At 37.9% G+C, this 24,243-nt stretch overlaps 1 protein-coding gene across 1 annotated transcript in view; it reads left to right on the top strand.

Moving 5' to 3' along the window:
* The window catches only part of LOC143655487 (uncharacterized), a 79,201-nt gene extending 62,459 nt beyond the window's left edge, over window positions 1-16,742 (top strand). Inside the window, exons 5-9 of the mRNA XM_077126742.1 lie at window positions 3,712-3,855; window positions 4,661-5,018; window positions 6,085-6,141; window positions 9,432-9,558; window positions 14,528-16,742. Coding sequence (XP_076982857.1) covers window positions 3,712-3,855; window positions 4,661-5,018; window positions 6,085-6,141; window positions 9,432-9,558; window positions 14,528-15,696 — 1,855 coding nt within the window. The 3' untranslated portion in view covers window positions 15,697-16,742. The remainder of the gene's footprint in view (window positions 1-3,711; window positions 3,856-4,660; window positions 5,019-6,084; window positions 6,142-9,431; window positions 9,559-14,527) is intronic.
* The last annotated feature ends 7,501 nt before the right edge of the window (window positions 16,743-24,243 follow it).

The raw sequence follows: 24,243 nt of genomic DNA, 5'->3' as shown, positions 1-24,243 counted from the left end.
ACAAGAAACTTCACCAAAAAACAGATACTGACAGCAAATAAACATATCAGAAGATGTTTAGCATAATTAGTAAGCATTGCACTGAAAATTTAAACCACAATAAAATACCATGAAGCACCTATCAGAATGGCTTAAATGACAAAAACTCACAATATCAAGTGCTAGCCAGAAAGCAGAGCAAGTGGAATTCTTATAGATAGCTGATGGGACTACAACATGGTGTACTCTCTTTAGAAACAATTTGGCAGCTTCTTTAAAAATTAAACTTAAAAGTTCCATATGATGTAGCAGTCTCACATCTAGGTATCTATCTAAGAAAAATGAAGACCTATGTTCATGCAAAAATCTATACGGGGATCTTGGTGGCAACCTTATTAATAGTCACCAAAAACAAGAAACAATCTGTCAACTGGTTAATGGAAAAATAAATATGCTACATGACTTTTGTGACTTCCATTCAGAAACCATGAAGATGAATAATAAGTGGCACAATATTTTCCAAGTTTGAAGGAAAATCACCTCGAGCCCAGAATTCTATCTAGTGAAAATAGCCCTTTGGAAAGAAAGTGAAATAAAGACATTCTGAATGAAGTGAAATTAAAGGCAATTAGTTACAACAGACCTGCTATAAAAGAATATTAAGTAAAGGTTTTGTTATCCATTTTCAGTTTTTGTTTTAATACCTGCTTGTATTTAATAACAAGTGTTATTTTATATACATTATATACATTGATAGATATTGTAGATCTACATTGATCTGTGGCCAATATCTCAATGAGTTGACTAGTAGTAAGGGAATAGGAACAGAAAAAGATTGGAAAACTAGTGACAAGGAGGTCTAGAGTAAAGGTCTGTGGATAGAATTCTGGAAATAGGCACAGAGTGGAGGCATCCAAATGCTCCCCAGAGAATAGTTGCTGTAGGCTGAGTGAGCTTGAGGTCTACTGTGTTAGTTAGATTCAGTTGTCAACTTGGCCAGGTGAGCATACCTAGTCTTGTTGCTGCGGACACAAGCCAATGGTACGTGAATCTCATCTGTTGCTAATTACATCTGCAGTCAGCTAGGAGGCGTGTCTGCTGCAATGAGTGACATTTGACTTAATTGGCTGGTGCTTAAATGAGAGATCCCAACGTAGCACAGCCTAAGCAGCTCGGCATTCCTCATCTCAGCACTCGCAGCTCAGCCCAGGCCTTTGGAGATGCAGAAAGAAGTCACCCCGGGGAAAGTTGTTGGAACCCAGGGGCCTGGAGAGAAGACCAGCAGAGACTATCCTGTGCCTTCCATGTAAGAAAGAACCTCAGTGGAAAGTTAGCTGCCTTTCCTCTGGAGAACCAACAAAATAAATCCCCTTTTATTAAAAGCCAATCCATCTCTGGTGTGTTGCATTCTGGCAGCTAGCAAACCAGAACAGAGTTGGTACCGGAGAGTGGGGTGCTGCTGCGGTTTGCAAATACCAGATATGTTGGAACAGTTTTTGGATGGCTAAAGGGAAGATTTTGGAGGAACTGTGAAGAGAATGATGGAGAAGTCCTTGAGGGCTTGAAGAAACTGTTGGTGTAAATGGAACCACTGCCAATCTTGGCAAAGGAGGACACAAAAGGGAAAAATTGGAGTTCGCAGAGTAAGAACCATGGAAGCTCGGGTCTGAAGCCAAGAAACCTTGGCCAGGAGACTGAACCCACCCATATACATGGAGAGGGTGAGTTTACCCTGAAGGGTCTCCCCTTTCATTGCAGTGGAAGAGTTGTGCAGCCTCGGGCCTTGGAAAAGGCGTAGCACGCTCCTTGGAGGACTGGGAGAGCCTGGCTGCCAGCATGTGGAGGGGTTGAGCATGTGCCCCAGAAATGGCAGAGAGCCCAGGGGTGGCCCTGATACCTAGAGAGAGTGGAGCCCAGAGGTGGTCTCCTCGATGTTCCCTGAGGTTGATTTGGAAAGAGGCCGGCCACTGCATAGGCCCTTGGAATGGGTGGGACTGCCACTATCTACAGGCGAAGGATAAATGACTTTCAGACTTTGAAATCCAATGGTGTTTGCCTGCAGGCTTTCTTTCCAGTTTCTCCCTATGGATCCTGTGTTTATCCTTCTTTGCATATTGGCATCAGACAACTTGTTTTGAGATTCACAGGTCCACAGCAAGAAGAGAATTTTTGCACTTGTTTAAGGTGATGCTTGAAGTTGCCAAGTTGACAAGACTTGACAGATTTCCCCTACTCCGCTTTATTATATTCTCTCCAATTGTTCCCCATGTAAGTAACATTTATTTCTTCCATGGACCCCAACTAGTAGATGCCCTATAGCCAACTCCAATCATAAATTACATGGGTATGGAATTTTTACCTCATTTATTCCTGTTTTTATCCTAGCGTGTAGAATATTAGGGCTTCAATAAAAATGTTGAATGAATGTATGTATTGGCTAATTTCTCTCCACTAGTGATCTATATGCTAAAATTTAATGTGACTACGTTCATAGAGGTCCACCACTATTTTTGTGTTGATTAGTTTTAATTCTTTTAAGAATGATGAATAATTATAAATTTTGGAAGAGAGCAGGCAAACTTGTTATTATGTTCATGGGAAACTCTGATAATTAATAGAATTTAGTAAAACAATAGTAAAATTCTGACAAAACAATGTTAATGTATAAAAACCAATAGGTGTTCTATCTGCAAATAGTACTCACAAAATATCTAAAAAAGTTCTGTTAGAAATAATAATAAAACAAATTAAGGAAAAATAAACTTAATTATAAAGGTTTACTTATAAACATTTACGAAGAAAGACGTATCTTTATATATCTATAAAGAAAACTATTAATCTGGATTAAAGTAGTTATAGAAGACATCACCTATATTTGAAGGAATTGTATTGTTCTTCAATTGGAAGATGTCATTACTTTACAATTTAAAAATATCATTCTAACAAATTAACTAATGGATTAATATGATGCTAATCAGAAACTCAACAAAATTGTTTTAGAGATTGGGCCCTATAGAATTATGTAAAGCTTTTCTGTATGAATAGCACGTGAAAACAGCTAGAGAAATCTGAAAACTAAGACTCACAAGAAGGAATTGGCATCACTTTGCATTAAATACATAATTAAATTACAGTAATTAACATAGTGTTCTTTACGGCGCAGCTATAAAGAGACAGACCAAACAACAGGAGTCCTTGAACAGACATAGGTACATAAACTTTAAACGTTTTACAAATCATTCAAATTAGAATGAATTTTAGGAAATGATGGGTTGTTAAATAAATTATGCCACACCCAGAATCATAATTAACTTGGGAGAAAATCTGCACCTTTATTGCAAATTTTATTCCAAAATAAACTAAACATACTCAAAAATATAAATACACTAATATGTTGAAAACAATTCATTTGGGACAGTGTTTACAAACATGGCAGAAATCCCAATGACCAGAAAGTGAAAGACTGGTAAATCGCCCGTGCAAAACTAAAACATCTACATGGCCAAATCCTACAATGAGCAGGTGGCTCCTGAGGCTGTGCAGGGACAGGGACTGGGTTCCAGTTCAGCGCAGGGATTGAGCTTTCTCCAGGGAAGGACCTGAGAATTTTTTATTTCTAAAATTCAGGTTTTCTTGAAACTTTCTTAGAAATGCTCGTATCTTGGAAAACCTATCTGTGAATGTTACATATGGTAATGTCTGAGCTATGGGATTGTGTTCCTTTTATTGCAGACACCTGAGGCCGAGTCCTAGGAAGGTTTGCTGCACGCTCATCCCTCCTGCTGTCTGCAGAGCCACGTCTCCATTGCTCCCGCTGGCCGAGTCCTCCAGTGCCCGGTCCCACCCTGCGTGCAACCACGCCAGCACTGAAATCACGTGCTTTCCTTCTCAACACAGTACTAATCACCGTAAACTTTATGGAATTTAAAATCGTCCTTTTTGGTAATCAAAGAAGATACAGAAATCACAAAGATGTAAATCATGTAGGTTTGAAAATTCTAATTGGAATTTCTGGCCAGGATTTTGAGTTTTCTCATCTAGGAGACATTTAATTAAGCCTTTTTCAGAACTTGCACTTTCTAACTTTAAGTAGAGTCATCCCCACTTGTTATATCTACTTAGGCATAGCTGTAAGACACACATTTGCACAATCATTTTATTTTGCTTTGTATATTTTTTGTAACCTTTTGAAAAGTGTGCTTGTCCCCTACCCTTTTATCTTTACTTTGTCAAAACTGGTATTCTTTCACTGTCATATCCTGCTTTTTCTATTAATTTATGTACATTTTACAACCTTAATCCTAGAAGATACTTTTATGTACCATGACCTCTGCAGCTTTCAGTCGACAAGGCACATTTCTTAAAGAGAACCCACTTTTAAATATTTCCTTTTTCCTTTTTTCTTTGTACAATTTCTCCAGGCAGAAAATTAGAATATAGAAAAACACTTTTACTTTTTTTTTTTTTGCCATATACGCTTAGTGTGTTTTAAATTAAGTCAGCTAACAAATGTGTAACTCAACCCTCAGTATATTCGTGTCCATTATTTTAAAAACAATCAGCATACTGTACTAGGGATAATTACCTAATTTTTCTAAGTAGTTCAAATATTTTCACACTTAGGAATAGACATAATATTCTCGAATAATGGTAAACTTCGGTCCATTTTGAGATTTTCCAGACCGTCTCCAGCGTTTCCGGGCAGCTGCTGGAACTCAGCCGGGTGTCACCAAGGGCCTGTCGGGGTCCATAGCGCGACGCGCGGCCACGCGGCCCCGAGACTCCCACAGCAAAGGCGGCCCGGCCCGCTTCCCGCCAACCCGCCAGGGAAAGCTGGGAAAGCCCGGCGGGCGCGGGGCGTTCTGGGAAATGTAGTCCGCCCCGCGCCGGCTCGCGGTGCGTTCCTCCGGGAAAGCGCTCTGGCCCCGTCTGCGCAGGCGCACGCCCGGCACCGCCTCCTCCCCGCAGCCGGCCGGAGCCTGGGTGGAGAGATCCTGGGGTGTGTGGGTTTACCGCGCGGGTGCCGGGGGTGCGCCTGGGTGAGCGCGGCGGGGGCCGGGGGTCGAGGGTCCCCGGGAGTCTGTTTGACTCGGCGCGGTCCCAGGACGTTGGTTTGCTCCCTGCGGGCGGGAGTGGGGATCCCGAGGTCCGCCGGGCCACGCTGCCCTGACGGGCAGGCTGAGGCGCCCGCGGGAGAAGGTGGTCGGCGCGGCTCGGGGGCGGCCACCCTGCGCCCGGCCCCGCTGCGGGCCCCCGGAGACAAGCCCTGCCGTGCGGGCGGGGAATGGCGTTTGCAAAGTGGACGGTACACGTCGCCCACACTGCGGGCGGTGGCCCGCGCCCCGGAGCCAGCCGGACCCGGAGAATGCCCGCGGTGCCCTGTGCGGCCAGGGGCCGGTTGAGGGACCCGGGGAGGGAGCAGCCACTTCGCCGAAAACAGCCCCGACTGGGAGCCCCTCCCCGGGCTCCGGCGCGCTGGGCGAGAATGCCCGGGAGGCGGTTAGCCCGGGGCCAGGGCGGGTGTCCGCGCGGGGCCCCTCAGAGCACCCCGTTTCAGGGTCCCGAGGTGACGGCCCGAGGGGCTCAGCGACTTGTCCAGGGCACCCAGAAACTCAGCCCAGTGCCCTCGGTTCTCTCGCATCTGAGTTACCAAAACATCCTATCAGGAGGCCGTTTTAGAAAGCCCAGTTAGAGGAACTCTACCCAATGCGTTGCATTAAAAATCCCCATCCCTTTCGATGGCTCTTGCATTCTGTAACTCACTGTATGAAAATGAATGAAAGATGCGGCCTAAATTTTGTCTACATTTCAATGAAAGAGCAGTGCCTTATCTTTTCATATTCTTTAATTACTTGCTGCTGTTAGTTTCTTCCGTTAATATTTTACGTGCATAGAAAAGTATATTAACGCAGTGAAAACTTGCAGATTTCAGACCCCATAACCAGGCTGAGTCTCATGTGGACAGGTGTTGCCTCTTCCTCGTGGTCCTTGCCTTGTCTTTTCCAGGGACAGGAGGGCTGTGCTCTGTGGGAGGTGAGAGGTGCATCTCGAACCCGTAAATCAGTCTGATCTCTCATCACCCCCATCCTCTTTCTGTTCCCCCAGCTGAACCTTCACAGTTCTCTGCACCCTCCCGAGAGGCACAAAATGAACAGACGTCAGGTGAGCGCCTCATTTTCCGCTTTGCGTTATAATGGATTTATAAAGTTTGCAAGGTACATACATTAACTGGAAATATAGAAATGCAAGTAGATAAAGTTAAGCTTTAAGGAAAATGTTCACTGTTTCCCCATCGATTATGATGCTTACTGTCCACTGTTGACAGACACTTTTATCGGAGTAAGAAATATTCCTCCTATTAGCAGTTTTCTAAGATGTTACTTTAGTAATTTTTTTTCCAAAATTCAGTTCTTGTTTGCCCAAATGTGAAACCTACCTAGAAGTTTGGGTCTGAGGGTATGCTTTGCATTTTGTGCTGGCTGTGTAATCTGAATACTAACACTGCTAGTTGAGGGACCATCCACTCAACATTTTGGTGCCTTCCACTTCTGCTGTTCTTTTTTTCCCTTTAATATTAGAAAAGTAATATATAGAGAGAGCTCTAAGGTTTCCATGAAAAGTCCTGCTAGGTTTCCCTGTCCTTATCTACCCAACGTGTTCTACCACTTTTATTAGTTTGTCACAACCTTCCTTGCTTTATTTATGAAAACTAAGCAAATATGGATATATACTAATTCCTCCTCATTCTTAACCATCACCAATTATTTTTGGTACACCTGTTCCATACGGTGATTTTTTCATATACTATATTCTGGGCATTTTTGATGCGGGTACTTAATGAACATCCTTGGTTTTATTTTCTGGATTCTTAGTATCTCAATTTCTCAAACCACCATAGGTTATGTAATCAGCCTCCTACTGAAAGATATTTCAGTTATTTGTAATGAATAAGCCCATATATATGGAATTTCTTATCTGTGAGGATGGAACTTCAGAGTAGCATGATAGGAATGAACGACGTTATCATAGTCAAATGCAAGTTTTGGTTGTTTAAGTACAGCACAGTTGTTTCCCACGTGATTGTAATATTTTGCATTCCTGCATGCAAATTCTTTGTTCATTCACGATTGGTGTACTGAGCACCTCCTGTACACTAGGCAGATAAAAGCTATGCATATATTCAGGTTAAGGAAAAGAAACAGTGACTTAAAAAAAAAAGCTTATACTATATGTTGGAAGTAAATAATTCATGTGGAAAAAGTAAAGCAGGCCATGTTATATGGAAGATGTTGGAAGGGAAGAAATTAAATTCGTGTGTTTATAGATGTAGAAAATCTGGACGCCCCTGTAGAGACACTATTAGAATTAATGAAGTTAGCAAGGTTATTGGATATAAGGTCAGTATTTCTTTAAAAATATATATATATATATTTCTCTACCACCACCAATTAAGATGAAATTCTAAAATGTGTTGTCATCAACTAACAAATTCCCAGAATAGCCCTCTGTGTCTCCCTTTATCTGCCTTGTCTATAGTTGAGATCTTGAAGCATTTCCTGCTGGTTATGTAGGGAGCTTGTCTCAACATTTGTTTCAGATTTCTGGTGGATACTCACAAATTGAGCACCTTCCAACATTCTCTGACTGTTCTTCAATTGACTGTTGTACCAGTCATTCAGGCCACAGCTCGTTATGATTCTAAATATTGTTGAACTTGAGTTTAGATATTTTCCTGAGCCCTCACTAGAAGCCTGCTCCTTTTCCATCTAGTGTGTTTGTTTTAGATTGTGGGCACCATCCCTTTTTTCTACTCTGTTTCCCAGAATTTCTTTAAATTTCCTGTCCTTTGCTGGCACCCTGCCCTGTATTCCTTTTTTTATCGTACATTGATAGCAGGTTTTTAATTTTACCTAAATGTATTTAGGAGACACAAGATGTAAATGTGTATTTTCTGTCTGTCTTCTTAAACTAGGGAAATCATTTATACTTGAAATCATGTATACTTGAAAATTTTTCCGTTTTCCTTGCCCACGTTCAGAAAATCCATCTAAACCTTCTTGGCTTAGTCTTTTTCTGCCAAACGTGTGTTTACCCAAATTCTGTATTTGCTCCTTTTCTCTCGTCAGTACATATTTTCTCTGTGAGCCAGAATATTCTCTGAAGATTTCAAATACTCTTTGTATTAGATTTCTAGTGCTGTTGTAACAAATTACCACAAACTGGGTGTCTTTAAACAATAGAAAGTCACTCACTCATAGTTCTAGAAGTTAGAAGGGTGAAATGAAGGTGTAGTCAGGGCCAGGCTCCCTCCAAATCCTCTAGGAGAGGATCCTTCCGTGCCTCTTCTAGCTTCTGGCATTCATGGATTTTAGCAGCGTGATCTCATTGTCTGTCACATCCTCATGTGGCTGTCTTCCCTCTGAATCTGTGTCTTCGCACCTCAGCACAAATTCCATCTTCTTACGAGGACGCCAGTCAGATGGGATTTACCGGATACCTAACTCTGGTATAACCTCATCTTAACTAATCACATCTGTACCTTTTACAATAATTTCACATTCTAAGACTCCAGGTGAACGTGAACTTTGGGTGACACCATTTAACCCAGTACACCACCTTAATGGCTGATGTCTCCTAAATCCTTATCTTCATTTCAGACCTGCCCTGAATGCTCTAAAATCATGTAAACAACTGTGCTGGGGATACTTCTACCTGTGTGTTTACAGTACTTTGGGTGCAGCGTGCATGGGATGAGCGTCAGTGTGACCACCCAATGCTTTTCATCTGTTCTTCTAGTCTCGGCTTATGAAATCAGCAGCCACCCCACTGATCATGCTGTGTTCCTTGGCAGCTGCCAACAAATTAGTGATTTCTTTTCTCTTATGGAATCAGTGTCCAATGCTTTATTTCATTGCTTTGCCTTAATAGATAGGTACTTCCTAAATTGGTCTCTTGTGTTTTGATGCTTAAGATATTTTCCAGTGTTTTTCTGGAACATTGCTTCTGAAATACAGTTTGGTTGTGTGAAATACCTCCATGGCTTAAGATATCTCTTCACTTATTCCACGTAATTCTAGTTCTAGTAGAGATATCTGAGCAGGGTTTTGTGTGTCCTAGGAAGAGCCATTGCAGTATAGATAAAGTTTTAGGAAGCTTATATTAATAACTTTATTTTAAAAATCCACCAAGCCTCATAGACACAGAATTAATGGCTAGTGCCTCTATATAATTTGTAATTAGTTACAAATTAATAAGGGTAAGAGAATAATGTTTATACCAATTATGTGAGTTTCCCCAAACCATAAGACAAAGTTAGGGCCATCACTGGCATCCTTTATAGCATTTTGTTAGAAACTCTCTACAGCAAACATGTTAAGAGTCAATTTCCTGTGGTATTTTCCATGTCACCTATTTCTGGACCCTTCAGATTGACCAGAGCTGTGCTGTTACAGGAATCAATGTCGTTCAAGGACGTGGCAGTGGAGTTCACCCAGGAGGAGTGGCAGCACCTGGGCCCTGCCCAGAGGACCCTGTACAGAGATGTGATGCTGGAGAACTACAGCCACCTCCTCTCAGTGGGTGAGCACATCCTAACATGTAACCCCCTATTGTGTGCATTTTTTTTCTGTTTTACTTTTTAAACCACATATTGAGATGTAATTAACAGAAAATAATTTTCAGCAAGTTTCTGTATAATCCAGTGAATTTTGAAATTATATTCGGTTGATTATTACCACCAGAATCATAACACAGAACATCCACCATGCTAAAATGTTCCCTTTTATAGTTATTCTTCTTTTCTCTCTCCATACCTTTTGAGAATCCCTGATTTGCTCTCTATTGTAGTTTTGCCTTTTTCAGAATATTATATATATGTACTCACAGTGTGTCTGTCATATGGCATGTACTCTTTTTATTCCCTCAATTCTTTCAGTTTTAAAATCATTTTCTGTTTGGATTTATACATTTTTTTTTTCATTTCTCAGTAGTTTATTCTTTTCATTGGTGGTGAGTGTACCATCATGTGTAGTTATTATTTGTTTCCATTTTGGTGCTGCAGGAATAAGGCTGCTATTAGTATTTAGTACAAATCCTTGTGTGGACATATATTTTAATTTCTCTTGTGTTAATACTTAAGAGTGGTTATGGGAAGTGTATTTGTACCTTTATAAGTAACTGCTAAATGTTTCCAATGTAGCTATGCCATTTTTCATGCCCACTAACAATGTGAGAGTTCTAGTTGCTCCTCATCTTCACCTACACTTAGTATTGTCTTACTGGTGTTAGCCATTCTAGTCAGCATCAGTCTGTGTCTTACTGGCTTTTCATTTACATTTCCCTGATGAATAATGATGATGAACATTTTTTCATGTGGTTTTTGATAAATTTGCATCTTCTTTTGTGATGAGTCTCTTCAAATCTTTATCTTATTACAATTTTTGTTTTCTTGTTTGTTTCTTTTGGTTTTGGTTTACTTTGTTTTACTCTTATTTCAGTGGTTCTTTGTATGATCTGGATGACCTTATAACATATTTGCTTTGCAAAGATTTTTCCCCACGTATTGTGATGGGCAAAAGATTTTCATTTTGATGTATTCATATAGTTTTGTTTTCTTTTATATTTCATGTTTGTTTGGTCCAATTTACACAATTTTTGCTAACCCATGATCTCTACAGTTTTCTTTGTTTTTCCTGTAAATTTATTGGTTTAGGTTTTACATTTAGGTTTTTGAGCTTTTTCATTTAATTTCTGTATATGGTGTGAAGCAAGGATTTCAGTCCTTTGTTTTCATCACAAGATCCAATTTTAGCAGTATATTTACCACACTGTCTATCCTTTCTCCATTGAATTGCATTGGTACCTTTTGAGAAAATCAGTTGACTTTGTATGTATTAATGAATTTCTGGACTCCATTCCATTTCATTGATAGAAATGTCTCTCGATGAAAATACTACACTCTTTATTATACTTGTGTAATAACTTTTGAAATGAGGAAGAGTATGTGTTCCAACCGTTTTTTTTTTTTTTCAAAATTGTCTTGACTTTTTTTTTGCTATTTGCCTTTCTATATAAATTTCAGAATTACTCATCATTTTCTCCCAAAACTACTGAGATTGTGATCAGGCTTGCCATTGATCCTAGGTCTATTTAGGGAGAATTTCCATCTTAACAATATTTATCTTCTAATCGATGGCGTGCATGTATTTTCTTTTATTTAGTCCTTTAAAATTTCTTCTACAGTGTTCTGCAATTTGTGTCTTAATACCTACTTCGTTAGTTGTAACCATAACTGTTTCATGCATTGAATGCTATTTCAAATGACGTTTCTTTAAATTCATTTTTTAATTGTTGGAAGAATACTGAAATACATTTGATTTTTATATACCAAAATTGTATCTTGTGACCTTGCTAAACTTCACTTACTAGTTCTAGTAGATGTTGGGGGATTCTTTAAACTGTTTTATATATAAAGTAATTTCATCTGTGAATAAGCTTTTTTTCTTTTGTTCTTCTCCAGTCTTTTTATCTTTTACTTCTTTTTCTTTATTGAACTGCCTAGGACTTGGAATATAATATTTATTGAATTAAAATAGTGAGGTGGGGATAACTTTGTATTGTTCTTGATCTGAGAGTAAAAACATCCAAACGTTCATAATTCAGTATAACATAAGTACAGGTTTTTCATAGCTGTTCTTAATCAGATTAAGGAAGTTCTCCCCTCCCTTTTATTTTACTGGACTAATGAATAGTTGTTCAGTTTTTTCAAGCATTTTTTTCTCTACTGACATCATTTTACAATACTTCATTTTCAGATTATTGTGAATTACATTGCTTTTGAAATGTTAACCTTGCATTCCCATATGAACACTACTTGGCCATGTCATATTATACTTTTTATATATTACTGGATTTCATTGGCTAACATAAGTGTATACTACCTATGTTTCTAAAGAATTCTTTTTAAAATATACTTTTTTTCTTATAATGTCTTTTCCTAGTTTCATAGCTTAGGTAAAGCTTACTTCCTAAAAGTTATTAAAAAGTGTCACACTTTCTACTATAATCTAGAAAATTTTTACAGAAATAGTGTTATTTCTTTTTTAGGTATTTTGTAGGTGTTACCATAGAAGCAATCTGTGTCTAGTGTTTTCTCATTGGGAAGGTTTTAGTTACAAACCCAGTTTTCTTTTTATAAATATGGTGCCACAGCGGCTATCTGCTATTGCTTTTTGAATGAGGTTTGATAGTTTGTGTCTTTCACGGAATTTTTATATTTCATGAATGTGATTGGATTTATTTATTTTCTTCTATATAATTTTGGTTTTCTTTGCCATTTCTTTCCAGCTTATTTTAAATGAAAGCTTAGCTTGTGATTCAGAGCTGTATACATGACTCTTAACTGCTTTAGCTGTGTCAAACAGATTTTTTTGTGCGCTATGTTTTCATTTGTTTCAGGATATTTTCTTACTTTCTTATAATTTTTTTCAACTATCCATTGATAATGCTGAGATATATTTAACTTTCAAATACTTGAGTATTTCCTATTCTCTTAATTTGTTACAGATTTTACATTTCTTTTTGTTTGATGAAAAATGCCCTGCATGGTCAATCTTTCTTAATTTATTGAAACATTTATCATTGCCCAGCTGTAACCCTGAAGAGTGGTCCATATGCACATGAAAATGTTATATTTTCTTCTGTTTTGGTTTTAATGCTCTACACATGAGCTGATATTATTGCTCAAGTCTTTTATGTTATTATGATGCTTTTATTTGTTTGTGCTGTTAATTATTGACAAAGGAGCATTGTATCCAAGTATGACTGTGCATTTGTCTGCTCCTTTATTACTATAAGCATTTGATCCATATATTTTGGATGCTAATTTTTGTTATATTCGTTTAAATCTGGGACTTTTTCTAGGATTCAGTAATTGACTTAGAAGTAGTTTGTGCCTTTCAATGCTTGTTTTTTAGATTTGTTTTTTTGGATCCAAAGTATGCTTTAATCCAAGATTAAGTAGGTACCACCACCACTACAACTCTATATGCTTTGGGGAAGAGAATACTGAATGCCCTGTATACTAAGAAGTCAATTCCATTTTTTCCAAACTTCTGAGTGTGTTATAGAGATTTTTCAACTGAGTGCTTCAGGTGGTTCTTCCTGAAATTTTGGGTAGTTTCTTACCTGCATGGAGAGTACTCACCCAAAGATCCAAGGTATCACTGTACAGATGCCAGTAATTCTTTTTCAGCATAACTCTTTCTTTTTTCTTTTTCTCTGTTTTACCAGGCAAATTCTAGTTGTTTTGGCCTCCATGAATTGTTAACTAGGATAATCAACTTATTGACAATGTCCCATTTTGTTCCCCTTTGTTCTTTCTGTGCTATGACCTAAAATTCATATTTTTCCTGTTACCTCTGGAGTCACTGTCCTGTAGTTCCTGTTGTCTGGTGTTACTCCTTCTTGGTAAGAACTGGAAGTTCTCGGGAAGTCCCTGTTTCAAAAGCCCTGGCCATATGACTCCTATTAAGGGTTTTATGTTATTTATGTTTGTGACTCAGTGGTGTAAAGAAATTGAACTGTTTTGAGCATCAAAAGAAATTTTTGTTTTTCTTTCTGCCAAAAGTTCTTAAAATGTGTACCTTCATTGTGTCATTTTTGAAACTATGACTTCTTTCATATTCAGAATTATAGGACCCCATGTTTTCCGGAGTGTTTCCTAATTCTTTTGTCTTTTCCTGAGGCATTGGGTTCTTAATTTTGTACCATAGATATGAAATCATTGCATGTTTGTAGCATGTAAAAACTTGTATGATAAATAAATGTAAGATAACTCTAAGGTTTTGGAAACAGATTGAAACATCATCCTTAAGTTTCTAAACAGTCAATAGTATGTACTATGTGCATTCATAATCCTGTGAATGAAAGCAAAAAGAGTTTGTGGTAGGCTGTAGGACTGTTCTTTTATTCAGAAGAAAATTGATGCCATTATTAATTAAACTCAATATTGATGTATAAAGTGATAAGAAGGAATCCAAATTAAAATACAAATAGGAGTATCCTACTGTTGTGATCCGTATTTGACAATGTAAGAACCTAGACTGATATTCTTCCCCAATCCAAAATCTTTGTCTTATTTATGCTTTGAAAACCCTGACCCACCGATTTGCCTTTACAGTCTGTTTACAGTTCATCATCATCGTTGTTCAAGTCATCCTATTGTCACATTTTTCCAGTTACCAGAGTCAGTCACTCTGTTGTCTCTTTATCTATTCACCGATCTTTTCCTTTATTTCTCTTCTATATTTTGAAAATCACTTTTTAAAAATGCCTAATGTATACTTATATGCATTGCCATTATTTTCTCCTTTTTTTTCTGGGGCAACACTTTGTTTCCTCAGACAACTGGATTGTAGAAAACTTGTAATTACTTTTTCTTGTTACATGATCTGGGAAAACCAAGAGTCAAATACACAATAAAAATATGTAAATAAACTTTAAATTGTGTTTAAGATTCATAAGATATTTTTAATTTTCTTGTTTTTAGAAAACTGTCAACTTGATAATGTCTTAGAGAAGAGCCTGGAAATTCAAGACAGACATCTATGGCATGTTTTATTCACTGAACTTCAGAGACCTGAAATAAGAGGAAAAAGTTTTAGCCAGAAGTCACATTTTAGGAAAAAACAGAGAAGTCACTCAGGGGTGAAAACTTTGGAATTTGGGCAAAATATCAGCCCTAATTCAACTCAAAGAACTGAGACATCCTGTGATTATAGTATGTGTAAGAAAACTGACTATCAGCCAGCCTTCATGAGAGTGAAACCCTATGAATGTAGTGAATGTGGTAAATTCTTCTGTAAGAAGTCAAAACTCGCTCTGCATCAGAGAACTCATACAGGGGAGAGACCTTATGAATGTAATGAATGTGGAAAAGCCTTTGCCCAGAATGCAAACCTTAGAAGTCATCAGATAATTCATACAGGGAAGAAGCCGTATGAATGTAATGAATGTGGAAAATGGTTTTGTAAGAAGTCATACCTCATTCTGCATCATACACTTCACAAAGGGGAGAAACCTTATGAATGTAATGAATGTGGAAAAGCCTTTGCCCAGAATTCAACCCTAAGAAGACATCAGACAATTCACTCAGGGGAGAAACCCTATCAGTGTAATGAGTGTGGAAAAGCCTTCAGGGTGAAGTCGGACCTGAAAATACATCAGAGCACTCACACAGGGAAGAAACCCTATCAGTGTATGGAATGTGGAAAAGCTTTCCGTCAGAGGTCAAGCCTGGGAATACACAAAAGAAGTCATACAGGGGAGAAGCCTTATGATTGTAATGAATGTGGGAAAGCTTTCACCACAAAGGCAAGTCTAAGAGTACATCAGAAGCTCCACACAGGGGAGAAACTCTATGACTGTCATGAATGTGGGAAAGCTTTTACCACGAAAGCAAGTCTACGAGTTCATGAGAGACTACACACTGGGGAGAAACCCTATGTTTGTAATGAATGTGGGAAGGCTTTCAGCAGGAATTCTGGCCTAAGATCACATCAGAGAACTCACACAGGGGAGAAGCCCTATGAATGTAATGAGTGTGGGAGAGCTTTTGCTTACAAATCAACCCTCAGAGGACATCAGGGAACTCATAAAGGGGAGAAACTTTATAAATGTGATGAATATGAGAAACTTGCAATAAAAAATCAGACCTAAGAAAATATCCGAGATGCTCCGCCCCAATCAAGATGGCTGAGTGAGATGTTTCAGCCCTCTGTTCCCCTGCAGAAGCTCTAAACAGCTAGGAAAGACTGGCAAGAACATCCTTCTGAGAGCTCCAGAAAACAGTTAATGGAATATGGTAGCAGAGCAAGCACCGAATCAAGAAAAAGTTCACTTAAAAGCAGAAGTATCTTGTGACAGTATGGCTGGCCTATGCCTCATTCCCTTATCAGCTCAGCATGGAGCTGGCCTACACTCCCAGTGTGAAGCCATGGGACTCGTAAGGAAGTAAGGAGTAACCCTTATGGGAGGTTTAATTCTGGGAGCATGTATGTCTGGCCCAAGCTCTCTGGTGGAGGCCTGAGTGACTTGCTATCCCAGAACTTGCCCTGAGTGGGGAACGCAGCTCACTGATCTCTCCTCCAGAATGTTGTAGAAGGTCAGTCAAGTCATACTACCTGTGGCAATGGATTGCTTTTCGTATGATGTAGAGTATAGTGCCTGGGACTGTGAGGAAACTAATTTGATATTTGTTTCCATATAAATAGGAGAATGACTAGGGTCACACATACACATGCCCAAGATGAGAGATACATACCATTTGCAGAAATGATCAGGATGTTCCTTATACTTTGGCCTTGAGCTATTTTCCAAACTCATACATATAAACCTGAAGGGAGCACATGTACAGATCAATTGTCAAAAACTAGGAAAGGTGTTTTCTTTTGTTCTTCCACCTCTTCCTTGTGTTTTCTTTTCCTTCTCCTCCTCCTCCTTTTTTTTTCCTTTGTTAGCTCCTGACACTCAAGGATGGCTCTTTCAAAACAACAGTTGTGTATATATATATATCCTTAAGGAATGACACCACAGTCTAAACTCTAGTTATAATGTACTAGAATATCAAAATGCCCAGATCGCAATAAAGTATTACACAGCATACAAAGAAACAGGAAGTGGTGATCCAGGCAAAGGAAAAGATTAAAACATTTGAACCTGTCAGTGAAGAGGATCAGAACTGAGACAGCCTAGACACAGAATTTCTTTTTTTTTTTTTTTTTTTTTTTTTTTTTTTTTTTTAAGGAAAGACAGAGAGAAGGAAGGAAGGATAGAAGGAAGGAAGGAAGGAAGAAAGGGAAACATTTTTAAACATTTTCTTGTTTTATTGTATTCTGTTTCTCCGTTTTTGTTACATGGGCTGGGGCCGGGAATCGAACCGAGGTCCTCCGGCACAGCAGGCAAGCACTTTGCCCGCTGTGCCACCGCGGCCCGCCCAGAATTTCTTTTTAAAGCAAATTTGGTCACAGAGCTAAAGATCATCACGGATAAAGTACTAAAGGAAATCAGAAAAATGATAGATGTACACAATGAGTATCAATAAAGAAATGGAATTTATAAAAAAAGAACCAAAGAGAACTGAGGACCATGGAAACAGAAATTAAAAATTCCCTAGAGGGATTCAGTAGCAGATTGGATCTGGCATAAGAAACAATCAGTGAACTTGAAGAAAAACAATTCAAATCAAGTCCCAGGAGAAGGAGGGACAAATGAACAGAGCTAGAAGAACATGTGGGACTTCCATTATACGCATTATGGGAGCCCCAGAAGGAGAAGCAAGGGAGAAAAGGATAGAGGGAATATTCAAAGAGATAATGGCTGAGAACTTCCCAAATATAATGAAAGACATAAATATATACATCCATGATGCTCAACAAACTCCATGCAGGATAAGCACAGATAATCCATTAGTACAAAACAGTTATAATCTTACTGTATACTGCTAACGATAAAGAGAATTCTGAAAGCTCCAAGAGAGAAGCTACATGTCACATACAGAGGATACTCAATGAGGTTAAGGGCTGGTTTCTCATAGGAAACCTTGAGGACAGAAGGCAGTGAAAAAACATAGTTAAATTGCTAAAAGAAGAAATCACCCAACCAAGCAATTCTATATATATATATATATATATATATCTGGCAAAACTTTCTTTCAAAATGAGGGAGAAATTAACTCATTCTCAGAGAAGTCAAAGCTGCAGAACCTTGGCACCACTAGATCAACTCTAAATGCTAAAAGAGAGTTTTCAGGTTAAAATGAAAGGGTACTAGACAGCAACTGAAGCCTCATGAAGAAATGAAGATCTCTGGTAAAGGTAATGATGTGGGTAAATACAAATCCAAGTGCTATTGTATTTTTGGATTTTAAATTCATTTTTACTTCTTACAAGATTAAAAGGCAAATGCAAAAAGTGCGTTGACAAGTCAGTGTTTTTGGACTCATTTTATAATGTAGAAATATATAATTCGTGATAAGAACTACATAACAGTGGGAAGACGGAGGGGCTTAGAAACAGTTTATTTATACTGTTGAAATTATTAAAAGTTGGTATCAATGCATATGAAAACATTATAGGTTTGGGTTTTTAAATTTAAGCCACTTCTTAACAATAAAGAAAATATCAAAGACCATGCAAACTCATTGAGACAGAAAATAGAGTATTTGTTACTAGAGGTGGGGGCAGGGGAACAGATTTTATGTAAAAGGAAAGTGCTAGTAATATGTGGTGGAGGATATAAAGCAATATCGTTATTGTTGTATGTTTGGAAGATGTTATGCTTGGGAGAGGCTGGAATGAAAAGATTTGAGTTCTATATATGTTCTCATGAATTTAAAAAAAGAAAGTAAAAAGTGGCAAATGCATTATATGATACTGGATGGAATCTAAGAATAGAGGAGAAAACGCTCAAAAAAGCTTTATGGGGACATAGAAAAAATAGAATGTAGAATATATGCTTTATGTCATAGTTAAATTTCTTAAAGTTGATAACTGCGCTTTGGGGGACTATGTAAGTGAATTTCCTTTTTCATAGTAATTGTACATGGGAGTATTGTGTGTTTAAGGAGCATTATCTGTGCAACCTTCTAAGAAATGTTCAGATAACAAATCAATAGATAAATGATAGATTAATAGGCGATTGGTAGAATGTGGCAAAATCTTGTGGTGTGAGGGTTGTAGTATGTTGAACTTCTCTGTATGGGGTTTGTATTATTTTTGCAACTCTCCTGTAAGTTTGCAATTATTTCAAAATGAAAAGTTAAAATCATCAGGGAACTTAGAGCAGAATACTCACTGAATGTAATGAATATGGAAATTCTAAGAAGTCATACCTCACAAACACACATAGGGAAAACTTTATGAATATACTGAATGAGGAAAGCTTACACTCCAAATCAAATGTTTCAGAAAACTATAGGTCTTCTCTCTTATAAACTACTTACTGACAGCTTTCTGTTTCAAGCCTTGTCATTTGTCAGAATTTTGGCCTGAGTTGGTCATTCCTATTGTTTTTTCAGACCTGAACTAGGCCAAATATCTGTTTGACTGGACCTGGCAACTTGTAGCTAATGAAAGCATACTTCTTGAGTTAATGAAGGAGACAAACCCTCCAGGGAGGCTATGTAAACACCAGCCTTTCCTGGGTGAGATAGGGTTCATGGAGAACTGGGGATCAGTGATCCATGTAAACCTATAAAGGGATGGTCATATAGACCTGGGTTGGAATCCTGACTACTAGCCCAGTGACTGCACCTCCCTCAACCTCAGTTTACTCATCTGTGAAATAGTGACAGTGATAGCCACCTTGTGGGGTTACACTGAAGATTAAAGTGCACCAAGGTCCCAGTGCCTGAGAGCAACAGCCATGTTAGTTGCCATGTCTCTTCTTTCAGCTTCCACCTCCTAAGAGATCCTTACAGATTGTGTTGAGAGGCAAGGGAAGTTCGAAGTATGGAGATGACATGACTTGAAGGGAAAATTGGAGGGAACCAAAGGAGAGATGGAAATCAGAGCAAGAGGAATTCCTGCAATGCTTAGGGGGTGACTATGGTTCCTTTCTTTCGTCCCTGCCCAGGGCAGTCCCCAAGCCTTACCCCCTTGTCTTATCTCAGCAGACAACCACAGTGAGGGCTGGATCTGACCAGACTTAGTGTCAGATATATGCTTCTCTTGTTTTCACAGATGCAATTTGTCTCAAAGATTGAGTGGGTTGAAAATTGCCAAGAATTGGAGCTCTGTTGCCACAGCACAGTTGGTGCTCTGAGGATTTGAGTGACAGATTAGTTTCTCAACCTTCAGTCTTTCTTGAACTGTCCCCACAATTTAAAAAAATATCTGAAGGCTAGTTACATAATTATTTTGTTTTTTGGTCTAAAGCATCTCACTTTTATTTATATATATGTTTATTTTTAAAAGGAAATTTTATATTAGTGCCACTGAATGAAACTGGTTTATCACTTGCCATATAGAAAATTAATGGAATCAGTATTTTTAAAGCAGAACAAGGGAGAATAAAGAAAATTTAAAGAGCAAATAATGTAGTAATCTCTACAAAATTTCATCCCTAAATGGCATTTCAGAAAAGACCTGAAGGAACCTCTCAGCTATGGAAGGTATTATTTATTCTGAGCTGGGGGTCTGTTTGTTGCTTAAAATATTTCACCAGTCTTAAATTTTGTAATGCTAGGATGACCTGTGTTAATTTCCATGAGGAAGAGATACAGCTCCAACAAGTCGTGGAAGTATAAAAGATTAAAGGTCATATAAGTGCCCCATCTCAGGATTATATGGATGATTCTAGTGTAACATGTAATTACTTGGAGATAAGCATATTCCCATTATCAAAGCAAATAATTTTCCCATGTTAAAGGTTATAATGATTAAATTATGTTTCAACTTGGCCAGATTATAGTGTCCGATTATTTGGTTAAGCAAGCACTAGTCTGATTGTTACTGTGATTGTGATGTAAGCCATTAAGTTAATTGCATCTTGGATGATTGCATCTCTAATCAATTGAGATTGCCTTCAACATTGAGAGAAGCTTCATTCAATCAGTTGAAGGCCCTAAAGGAAGAACTGATGATTTCAGGAGTCAAAAAGAAGAATTTCTATCTCAATTTGAGCCCCCCAATTTCTAGGATTCATCAAAACATTCATTGGAGTTCCCAACTTGCAGTCCACACTACAGAATTCAGACTCACAGATTCCCATGGCATGTGACCCAATTTTCTAGTAAACCCTGACTGATACAGAGGTAGGCTTTTGGATACTTGGTTTGTTTGGGATATGGCTTCTGAACCATTTCAGAAAGGTCTTAAAAACATGATGATAGTTGGTTATAGGGCCCAGTTATGATGCGGGGTTACCCCATCATGCTATGGATTCAACATAGACAAATCAAGTTCTGAAGAAGAAAAGTATAATTCATACGTATACTCATCCATTCCATCTCCACAACCAGAGATAGTTCAGACTCTTGGTTATCTCTAAAAAAAAATTTTTTTAAAGAAGAAGAAAAGAAAACTGAAGCATAAAAGAAGAATGTAGAAATTGATATGCAGGTTATTCAGCATAATAAAGAAATGTTTATAATCCTACCAGCAAACTTAAGAAATAGAATATTATCATGGTTCATCCAACCTTGTACTCTTTCCTGATCATATCCCTTCCCTCTCAGAGGTAAATACTATTCAAAATGTTACGTTTATCAGTACTTTGCCTTTTCAGAAATACTTTTATAATGAATGATGAGTCTGTAATAATATTTTAGTTCTGCTTCTTTTGAGGTTTATTAGAAAGTTAATACATTTCAGTGCTGTGAATTGCTTTTTTTTAAATTTGACATTATGTCCCTAACTCATACACATTGATTTATGTGTCTGTACTTCATAGCTTCATTGATTTGTAGCATACTCATGATAAATGTATTCACCCATGCCTATGTCCAGGAGGCTTTTTTGTTGTTGTTGTTTTAAGTATTGGCATATATTTATTTTTGTGTGTTATTTTCTTTTAATTTTTATTCTAGTAACCTATATATAACCTAAAATTTCCCCTTTTAACCACATTCACATATATAATTCAGTGCTTTTATTTACAATCACATTGTTTTGCTACCATCTCCATCATCTGTTACCAAAACTTTCCAGTCAGTGGTTTCATGATTTCCTTCTCTTTTTTCTTGATATGCCTTGTGGTCAAGTTATTAACACTTCAGTGATGGCCAACCACAGCAGCCATATATGCCTGAATGAAGCATATCTAACAATTTTGCTTTTTCCTTTCAAGTTCATCACTCTTGATTTTTGGTAGCACTTTCAGAACCACTGGGAACACTAGGCTTGGGGACCCACGTTTTTAATAGAGTTCGTGGCATTAAATGACATTTTGAGAAACTCAAAATGCAAAGATCACTGCCTGAGGACAGTAAGATGTCATGTGAGACATGGCTGTGAACATGCTTTGTATCTCCAAACCAATGTGTAGAGCTATGCTTCTTTTACTACAAATGTAGTTTTAGGAAATAAAATTATGTAGCTGTTCATCTTTGTTAGCTGTATAGGTAATACGCATAACAGTACATATGCATTTTATGCATTTATGAGTTACTAAACTTTTTAAGATATCTGTGTTTCTAGTCTTTATGTATCATCTGTGGCTTTTGCATTCTTTTCACAAACTTTAACTTTTTACTTATTTTAATTTTTAAAAATTTGTGTATATTTATGGTATTAAAAGATAAAGTATATTGATATTATACTATATTTTATGCATTTCTGAGTTTACAGACTTTTTCTGTGTTGTCTGCTGGCCCTCACCTGTCATCTTCCACAAAACTCCTCCCAAATTCCTATTTAATTTCTTATGCAGAACCCTGGTATATCAAAACTGCAATAGGGAAATTCCCAATGTGGAAGGGATAACTGTACTGATTGCCAAGGGCTAGGGATGCGAAATGGTAAATGGTGAGTGTGCCTATAAAAGGGTTGGGTGAGGGAGATCTTTGTGGAATTTTCTGTATCTGTATTGCAGTGGTGGTTACATAAATCCACAAATGTGATAAAATGACATGTTAATAATATACACACATTTTTACCAGTGCCAGTTTTCTTATTTTGTTACTGGACTATATGTATGTAGGATGTAACCATTGGGGTAACTGGGTGAAAAGTACATGGGACCTCACTGTATGATTTTTGCAACTACTTGTGAATCCATAATTATTTCAAAACAAAAGTTATAAAAGGGCAGGCCATAGTGGCTTAGCAGGCAGAGTTCTTGCCAGACATGCTGGAGACCTAGGTTCGAGTCCCAGTGCCTGCCCATGCAAAAAAAAAGTTTAAAAATATTTATAATGTGTTGTGGTAGTTAGGTTCAGGTGTCAAGTTGGCCAGATGATGTTACCTCACTGTTCTATTGCTGTGAACTTAAATAATCAGCATGTGAAATTCATCTATGGCTGATTACATCTGCAGTTGGCTAAGGAAAGTACCTTCCATAATGAGTGGACTTAATTCACTGGAGTCTTAAAAGAAAGCGATCAGAAGAGAGCCCAGAATCTCAGCATACCTCATCTCAGCAGTCAGAGCTCAGACCCAGACGTTTGGAATTGCAGAAAAGAATCACTCTGGGGAAAGCTATTTGAACCCAGAAGCCTGGAGGGAGCCCAGCAGACATTTATCATGTGCCTTCCTTTGTGACAGAGAAAGCCAGGGGAAAGCCAGCTGCCTTTCCCCTGAAGAATTATAAATTTTTAATTAAATAAATTCCCTTATTTAAAGCTGATCCATCTCTGGTGTGTTTGATTTTGGCAGCTTTAGCAAGCTAAAAGATGTATCAACTAAGATTAAATATCATTCTCCTTGCCCTCTACTTCCTTATGAGTATATTTATATTTATATATAAATTTGTAGTGATTGTAGTTTTGTTTTTAATCAAGTATGAGTTTAATTTTTTCATATAATGAGAATATCTGGAGCGATGGTACTGCTGTTGCTTGTAGCCCTTAGATCAGTACTGTCCACTAGTAAAATAAGACAAAGCATATATATGTATGTGTGTGTGTGTGTGTGTATATATATATAAAATACATATATATTATAGAAATTTAAATTTTAATAATATTCTTCTTTAGTTTCCTGGGATGCGTAAGCTAATACCATGCAATGGGTTGGGTTAAACACTGGGAATTTATTAGCTCACAGTTTTGAAGCTAAGAGAAAGTCCAAATAAAGGTCTCATGAAGAGATGCTTTATTCCCAAAGACGGGCATTCTGGGGCTGGCTTACAGTGATCCTTGGTCCTTGGCTCCTTTGTTGCATGGCAGTGCTCACAGTGGCTTCTCCTGGCCTCTCCATTTTTCTCCAGGTTCCACTGAATTTCAGCTTCTTATTTCCTGTGGTCTTCTCTCTGTCTGAATATCACACCAGTTATAAAACATTTAGAAAATACTAGATCATCCTTAGGTGGGCCATGCCTTAAGTGGAGTAACTTCATCAAAGGCCCTATGTATAATGGGTTCAGACCCACAGGAATGGATTAAGTTTAAGAACCTGTTTTCTGTGGTATATACAGCTCTAACCCACTCCATATCTTAATTAAAAAGTAGAAAAAAATGTGATAGTTTGAATAATATATTCTATTTAGTATATCTAAAATATCATTTAAACATGGAATCATTATGAAAATTATTGAGATATTGTTCAC

This window comes from Tamandua tetradactyla, chromosome 2, assembly GCF_023851605.1.
Source record: "Tamandua tetradactyla isolate mTamTet1 chromosome 2, mTamTet1.pri, whole genome shotgun sequence".
Classification (NCBI taxonomy): domain Eukaryota; kingdom Metazoa; phylum Chordata; class Mammalia; order Pilosa; family Myrmecophagidae; genus Tamandua; species Tamandua tetradactyla.
The sequence above is the reverse complement of the archived record's forward strand: the minus strand, read 5'-3'. Positions and strand labels throughout refer to the sequence as shown.